The sequence below is a fragment of the Tenrec ecaudatus genome, chromosome 1 (assembly GCF_050624435.1).
Source record: "Tenrec ecaudatus isolate mTenEca1 chromosome 1, mTenEca1.hap1, whole genome shotgun sequence".
Classification (NCBI taxonomy): Eukaryota; Metazoa; Chordata; class Mammalia; order Afrosoricida; family Tenrecidae; genus Tenrec; species Tenrec ecaudatus.
This window is the reverse complement of record NC_134530.1, coordinates 189032921-189041307: the sequence shown is the minus strand read 5'-3', so window position 1 is coordinate 189041307 and position 8387 is coordinate 189032921. Positions and strand designations below refer to the sequence as shown.

Sequence of the window (8387 nt, the reverse complement as noted above, 5' to 3'; positions counted from 1 at the left end):
CGGCACCCGGAGCCACAAGCCGCCACGGATTCTCATCTCCCTCCGCCGGGTCCCTCCCTGACGACCGTCTTCCCCTCGGTGCGTCACCGACGAGAACAGCTTTGGACCCGGGATCCTCTGGTTGCTAAGCCGCCGTCGCGGTCGCCAGGCGCGCCGTGCGCCGTAAGAAAGTTGTATCCCCCGCCGCTCCCGCCCCTTCCGGCGCGCGTGCGCGCGCGCGCGCACACGGCCTGCCCACGGCGCGCCGGGGTTGGCTGCGGCGGGGCCGGCGGCGGCGGCGGCGAGCGGCGGCCTCCAGAGCGGTAGTGGTTCCCACTCTCCTTTATTAGTTTCCTCCGCCCCCTCCTGCGCAGCCCGCGGTGTGGATGCCTTGAGAAAACCCAACTTTATTGTTCCTCGGCTCCACCTCCCGGCGCCGCGCGCGCCCTCACGATGCACTGAGGCTGAGGGAGGGGAGGCGGCGGCGGGTCGTGCTCCCAGTCCCTCTCCTCCGAGCGCCCTGCCGGAGGGGAGGGAGTCACGATGTCCGGTAGCCGCCCAGCCGGATCGGGCTCCGCTGGGACGAGCCCCGGCTCCTCCGCGGCCTCCTCGGTGACTTCCGCCTCCTCGTCCTTATCCTCCTCCCCGTCGCCCCCTTCCGTGGCGGCTTCGGCGGCGGCGCTGGTGTCTGGCGGGGCGGCCCAGGCCGCGGGGTCGGGCGGCCTCGGGGCTCCGGCGCGGCCTGTGCTAGTGGCGGCCGCCGCGTCGGGCAGCGGCGGCGGGGCGGTGTCCGGGGGCCCGTCCCGGCTCAGCTGCACGGCCAGGCCCAGCGGCGGCGGCGGAGGGAGCAGCTCCAGCCTGGGCAGCGGCAGCAGGAAGCGACCTCTGCCCACCCCGCTCTGCAACGGGCTCATCAACTCCTACGAGGACAAAAGCAACGACTTCGTGTGGTATGTCGGATTAACACCCCACGCCCCCCGCCTCTCCGCCAGATTTTTACCGGCGTGGCCGGCGGGGTCCCGTGCGAGGGTAGCCTGTGGGAGAGCTTGGGCACTGGTGCTGCGGTGGGGTGTGCGGGGGTTCGAGCGGTGCCCGGAGGTTGGGACTAGCGGCTGGGGACGCGGGGGTGGGGTGGGGTGTCGAGTCCTTAGGGCAGGTTTGGCAAAGGTTTAGGTGGTGGAGAGAAGCGAAGACAGTTTCAGGATTAATAAATAGGATTGGGGAGATTCTAAGAGATAGTTGTCGGTACTGAAAGTTGGGAAAGACGGTCGGGCTTTCCATGTTCTGCCCTCCTGGTAGTGTAGGCACCCCAAATCCGTCTGATTACTTGTTGAGGGGAATTTCGTGTGTCAAGGATGGAACTTTCCGGGAGGCTGAGGGATGGAATGGAGGATCAGAATTTGCTTATTGGAAGCATCCTGGATGGGCTTTGAAACTTGGGCATAGACTCTTTTATGGGGAAGTAGTATTTGTGAAAAAGAGGAAGACCCTCAACTAGATGGATCGACACAGTGACGACAGTGCTGGGCTCCAATGGCAACCCTCGTAAGGGTGGCCGACGACTGGGCACTGTTTGGGTCTCTTGTCCCTTTGAGTCTAAACCGCTCCGCGCCCGACAACAATGACAACTAACAACAACAGCCTCTACGTATGCGTGTACAGTCAGTGTAAGTAGATCCTGTCTCAGATATCAAAGTTTGGCCACCTGTACCGGTAACCGTTTGTCTATTAAAAAAAATAGACTTTTCAGATGAATGTCTTCAAAGATGGAAGAGCATTTATTAAACATCAGTGTAGTGTGTTAGTTACAACTGTATCCCCCTTCTTTAACAGAGTATCCTGCAGTGATAAACAGTGTTGTACAAAGTATACACAGCAATGATACTTTGTATAGAGGGGTTTAGCCGTATTAAGTGAAAGATGAAGTTGATTGCCTTGCTTAGTGTTTTGGGGTTTTCATTGGGCTTTGGATATTATTGATTGAACTATAGGGAAGGAACTGTTTTTAGTGGAATAAGCAGAGTAGGTCTTGTGCTTTTCTTCTGGAGGAAATTGATAGACTTGGTATTAGTGAAGTAGGAAGTTAGTTTGCAGCATCTGGGGGGAAGTTGATTCACTTCCAGGGTTGAGGCTGATCTCTGTTGGTGTCATTAACTGCCATAGAACTAGAAGTTGGAATTCCTTGAGAAGTTACTCGATTTACAGTAATGACTCCTGTAGAACAATGATTCTGCCTTCATTCTTATGTCTGCTTTTGTTTTACATGATTCTAGACTAGGAGTCAATTCATTTTTCCTATCGAATGAAACTGGTCCATCATTGTGAACGCTATTTATAGATAATTTTAGCACAGCGGTTCTCAACCTGTGGGTCGTGACCCCTTAGGGGGGGGGTCATCTGTTTTATAACAGTAGCAAAATTACAGTTATGAAGTAGCAGTGAAAAGAATTTTATGGTCGGGGTTGGGGGGGTCACCACAACATGAGGAACAGTATTGAAGTGTTGTGGCATTAGGGGAGGTTGAGAACCACTGTGATTTAGCAGTTTATTGTTGAAATTAAAAGGTGTTTGAATTTATACCCAGTAGAGAGTGCCACAGAGCCCTGGTGGCATAGTGGTTACAAGTTGAGCTGCAATCCAGAAGGTCAACAGTTTGAAACCTCTAGCCACTCTCAGGGAGAAAGCCAGCGGTTTCTATCCTTGTTACCAGTTCCAGTCTCAGAAACTCCCATGGGCAATTCCACCCTCTCCCATAGAGCTGCTATGAGCCGGCATTGACTGGATGGCAGTGAGTTTGTTGTTGTTTAGAGGGTACCACATGATGGTAAGTTAGAAGCTAATAAAGTGGATATTTAGTTTCTGTAGTTACTATTTCAATTTTCAGTAGACTGATAACAAACAAACATCAAATGCTAAACTAATGTCAGCTTCAAATGCCGTCGTTGTTAGATGTTGTAGAGTCTGTTTCGACTCACAGTGACCCAATGTACAACAGAACAAAACATTGCTCAGCCCTGCACTGTCCTCACCATTATTGCAGCCATTGTGCCAAGAGGGTCTTCCTCTTGTTTGCTGCCCCTCTACTTTACCAAGCAACACTTCCTTTCCCAGGAACTGGTTCTTCCTGATAACAAGATGCCATCTAGGGCAGTTCTACTCTGCCTTATAAAGGCCCAATGCTTCAGAATTAGGTAGACAGCAGTGGGTGTGAAGAAGGTAGAAGGAATATAAGCAGTAGGCATGAATTTTTTTTTAAGAAGCAAGTTTATTACAATTTTTATTAGCTCATCACCTAATTGCCTGACTTTTCAAAATTTCAGCCTAGTCTCTTGAGCCCTAATCATTTTTCTTAGATTATTCTGGTTTTTTTAATATACTCTAGTGTAGAAGTGTCCATTGAGAATTTTCACTTAAAACTATTGAGTAGTTCACTTTTAGGAATCTCATTACTGTGTATGTGTGTACACACACATACGTATAGTAAAGTTGGTTAGACAAAATCATAATTGCTTTTAGATTTTCTGTCTAGATTTGGCTTATTAGATGAGACTGAGAAATGCTTTTCATTTTTAATTGGCTCTGGTTGGTCTTGTCTAGTATCCCTCAGAGAGGATCAAACTGGGAAACAATCCAAAATACTCTGCTTTTATATCTAAATCAGACCCATGCTTGAATGGTGATGGTAACTTCATATAGATAAAGATGTTTATTCTTTTCAACTCCTTTTTTTTCTTATAGCAATTCTCTGTAGTTATATAGAACTTTCTATTTTAATATAATGCTAATATAATTATATCCCTATCCAGACCCAGAGAAGTAATTTAGTTTCAGATTGTTTTGCTGTTAACTCCCTTGGAGTTAGCTGTTCTCCAGTAGGCTCAGACCTTCAACTCAAAGTCACAACTCTCTTGTGACTACATGCACAACAGAGTTAGTGCTGTATCATCCCATGATTGACTATATGATTGGCTGGTTTTTGAAAGTAGAGCTCTATACCTTTCTTTCCACTCTGTCTTATTCAGGAATCTCAATTGCAACCTGATGTTTGTCATCGTAGTAACACGTATGCCTCTGCTCTACAGGTAGTGGCTGCACACAGGGTTCTTTGGCAGAATTTCCTGCATGGAAGACAAATGAGAACGCAGATCTTACAATTTTCCATGTTGTGCTTTCTTTTCAGATTTATAAAATCAAATGCTTTTATTTACTCAAAGCAACCACATTCATTGCCATTAAGTAGATTTTGGCTTTGGTGACCCTGTACGACAGAGTGAGAATCCTGGTGGCATAATTGTTGGGCTGCTAACCAAAGATTGGCAGTTCAAACCCAATGCTCTACCAGTGGGAGAAAGATGGACATTATCTGCTCCTGTAAAGAAACTTAACGAGTCTCAGAAACTTAACGAGTACTTTTGTTCTCTCCAGTCAGTCTGAATGGGAATTGACTGGACAGCAGTGGGTTTTGATTTCGTAATGAAAGTACAACTACACCATACACATATGTGGCCTGCATAATTTTCAAAACATTTTCTTTCTAATTGAGCCCTGGTATCAGCTTATTTCCTCCCTCCCCCCCCTCCCCATGAACCCTTGATAATTAAAAAAAAATTTTTCCCCCGTGTATTACACAGACCGCTGTCGCCCTACACCCATTTTTCTGTTGTCCATCCCCCTGGGGGAGAGTTATATGTAAATCATTGTGATTGGTTCCCACTTTCTCTCCTGGTATTGCGACTTTTATTATTGGTCCTGAGGGTTTTATCTGCCCTGGATTCCCTGTGTTTTGAGCTCTTATGTGTACCAGGGGATAATTTTTACTACTGCCCCCCCTCCTACTTGCCCACTCTACATCCAAGAGGGGAAATCCTAAGAGGTGTGGAGCTGGAGGCAGCAGTTTGCAAAAGCTCTCTAGGTGATAATCACATGTGGTCCCCCTCCCCCAGGCCCTCGCCCCCAAGAACAGTTCATTTGTGAGTGGAAAAACCTCCAGAAGAGAGTGGTATTGTGTGTGAAGTTGGGTTTTTATTTTACAAAGAAAGTCTTTACTTTGAATTTCCAAATTTTCTTACATGGTCCATTTAATTGAACTGTGGATCTTGCTAGTATGCATGAGTACATGGGAGTTGACTTCTTTTCTTCTGCCTCCTTTCTTTCTTTTTTTTTTTTAAACGTTTTATTAGGGGCTCATACAACTATCACCGTCCATACATATACATACTTCAATTGTATAAAGCACATCTGTACATTCTTTGCCCTAATCATTTTCTTTTCTTTCTTTTTTTTCCCTTTTCTTTTTTTACATTTTATTAGGGACTCATACAACTCTTATCACAATCCATACATATACATACATCAATTGTATAAAGCACATCCATACATTCCCCGCCCCAATCATTCTCAAAGCATTTGCTCTCCACTTAAGCCCCTCGCATCAGGTCCTCTTTTTTTTTCCCCTCCCTCCCCGCTCCCCCCTCCCTCATGTGCCCTTGGTAATTTATACATCATTATTTTGTCATATCTTGCTCTATCCGGAGTCTCCCTTCCCCCCCTTCTCTGCCGTCCCTCTCCCAGGGAGGAGGTCACATGTGGATCCCTGTAATCAGTTCCCCCTTTCCAACCCACTCACCCTCCACTCTCCCAGCATCGCCCCTCACACCCTTGGTCCTGAAGGTATCATCCACCCTGGATTCCCTGTGCCTCCAGCCCTCATATGTAACAGTGTACAACCTCTGCCCTATCCAGCCCTGCAAGGTAGAATTCGGATCATGGTAGTTGGGGGGAGGAAGCATCCAGGATCTGGGGGAAAGCTGTGCTATTTGTCGGTACTACCTTGCACCCTGACTGCCCCATCTCCTCTCCTAAACCCCTCTATGAGGGGATCTCCAGTGGCCGACACTTGGGCCTTGGGTCTCCACTCTGCACTTCCCCCTTCATTCAATGTGATATATATATATATATATATATATATATATATACACATGCACACACATTCTTTTTTTTTTTTGCATGATGCCTTATACCTGGTCCCTTTGGCACCTCGTGATTGCACTGGCTGGTGTGCTTCTTCCATGTGGGCTTTTTTGCTTCTGAGCTAGATGGCCGCTTGTTTATCTTCAAGCCTTTAAGACCCCAGACACTATCTCTTTTGATAGCCGGGCACTATCAGCTTTCTTCACCACATTTGCTTATGCACCCATTTGCCTTCAGCGAGGTGTGCAGCCAATGATATGATGAATTTTTGTTCTTTGATGCCTGATAACTGATCCCTTTGGGATCACTCGCTCACTCAGGCTGGTGTGTTCTTCCATGTGGGCTTTGTTGCTTCTGAGCTAGATGGCCGCTTGTTTATCTTCAAGCCTTTAAGACCCCAGTCACTATTTCTTTTGATAGCCGGGCACCATCAGCTTTCTTCACCACATTTACTTGTTCACCCACTTTGGCTTCAGCAGTTGTGTCGGGAGAGTGAGCATCATAGAGTATCAATTCAATAAACGAAAGTATTCATGCATTGAGGGAGTGCTTGAGTAGAGTGCCTCCTTTCTTTCATTCTGTCACATAACCACCACCTCTGCATGAACTTTGCCAACTAGCTGAATTGACCTTTGCTAACACTGGAAGTCCCTGTTAATCTTCAAGTTGTAGCCAGATATGTATTTTCACTAGATGCAGAGCTTCTTGGGAGAACAAGGTTAGTCTTAATATCCCCTCATATCATTAACCAGGGGACTGCGTATCATGTGTCACATTATCAAGATCGACTCTGTTATGAATTAATGTGAAGAAAGACTAAGTATGAAATTGTAATACGATAGCTTGGCATTATTGCAATTATTTCTTCATCTCATTGCAGATTCCACATATTCTTTTGAGTTAAGATGTCGTCTCACTCATCCCCTCACAGAAGGGTCACAAGGAAGGGACCAGTATAGCACCTCTAGTTCTTTAATGCTTTCTCCTTCCTCACTATCATGATGCCAGTTCTGCCTTACAAATCCAGCTAGACCAGAGCATGTACACTGGTATAGATAATAGCTCTTAACATTCAGAATCCAGGACAGATAAACCCCTCAGGACCAAAAATGAGAGTAGTGAGATGATGAGGGTAGGAGGTAGGTGGGGGGAGAAAGGAGGAGCCTATTGCAATGATCAACGTATATCCTCTCTCTCCTTTCCAGGGTGATGAACAACAGAGGCGTGGGTGAAAGGAGATAGCGGATGGTGTAAAATATGAAAATAAATTAATTTATGTATTATTGGGGGTTCACGAGGGTGGGAGGGGAAGAAAGAACAGCTGATCCCAAGTAGAAAGGAAATGTTTGGAAATGATGATGGCAAGATATGTACAGGTGTGCGTGATGCAATTGATGTATGGATTGTTGTAGGAGCTGTAAGAGCCCCCAGTAAAATGATTATTTTTTTTTAAAAAGATGCCTTACAATTGTCAACATAGTGCTTTTGGCAGTCATTATCTTTGATTCATTTATCATTGAAGAGCAGGCTGTTGGCCATTGTTGCTACCATAACATTTTCATGCTATTAAAAAATTAAGAAAATAAAACTTGTCATGATTTTTAGTTCTTGTTGTTTTATTTGTATAAAGCTACCATACTCACTGCCATCTACTAGATTATGACTCTCTATGAACCTAAATAAGGTTTTGAAGAGTAAATCTTTACAGGAAAAGATAACCGCATTTTTCTCCTGGGTAGCAGCTATTGGTTTCGAACTGCCGACCGTGTTGCTTAGTAGTTCATTACCAAACTCACTGCTGTTGAGTCGATGCTGACTTATAGCAGCCCTGTAGGACAGAGTAAAAACTGCCTCTGTGACTTCTCAATACTGTGTAGGAGAAGAAAGTCTGGTCTTTCTCCCTTGGAGTGACTGGTGGTTTTGAACTGCTGACCTTGCAGATTGCAGCCAATCTGTAACTACTACACCACCAGGGCTCCTTATATTTCCATTATTCCCCAAACCCACTTTTACTGAGTCGATTCCAACTCATAGTGACCCTATTAAAACTAGAGTAGAATTACTCCAAAGGGTTACTGGGACCAGAAACCTTTATGGGAGCAGACTGCCTCATCTTTTACCCACAGAGTGACAGGCAGGTTTGAACTAACTACCTCAAGGGCTTTGAGTTTGGTTTTTGTTTTTAATAACTGATGGTGTAGAGCATGTTTCTTATGCTTGTCATTTGTGTAACTTGTGTGTATTCTAATGTTTTTGTTTAATAACGATTCCTATGATTTTGTAGGAATACATTTTGACTTACTGCCAGTTTCCTAGCTTTGTTACTTTTCATTTTCTTAATGATGATTTTTGAAGTATAAAGGTTTTCCATTTTGATTCAGTCCTGAGTATTATTTCCTTTTTTTATGGTCTGTTTTTTTTTTATGTGTGTCAGCAAT

At 45.5% G+C, this 8387-nt stretch overlaps 1 protein-coding gene across 2 annotated transcripts in view; it reads left to right on the top strand.

Annotated features, from left to right (window-relative positions):
• Positions 1 to 266: 266 nt before the first annotated feature.
• Positions 267 to 8387, top strand: part of COP1 (COP1 E3 ubiquitin ligase) — a 199783-nt gene continuing 191662 nt past the window's right edge. Inside the window, exon 1 of one of the 2 annotated variants that reach the window (XM_075527809.1) lies at positions 267 to 929. In XM_075527809.1, coding sequence (XP_075383924.1) covers positions 523 to 929 — 407 coding nt within the window. In that variant the 5' untranslated portion in view covers positions 267 to 522. The remainder of the gene's footprint in view (positions 930 to 8387) is intronic. The other variant, XM_075527804.1, reaches the window with a different exon arrangement.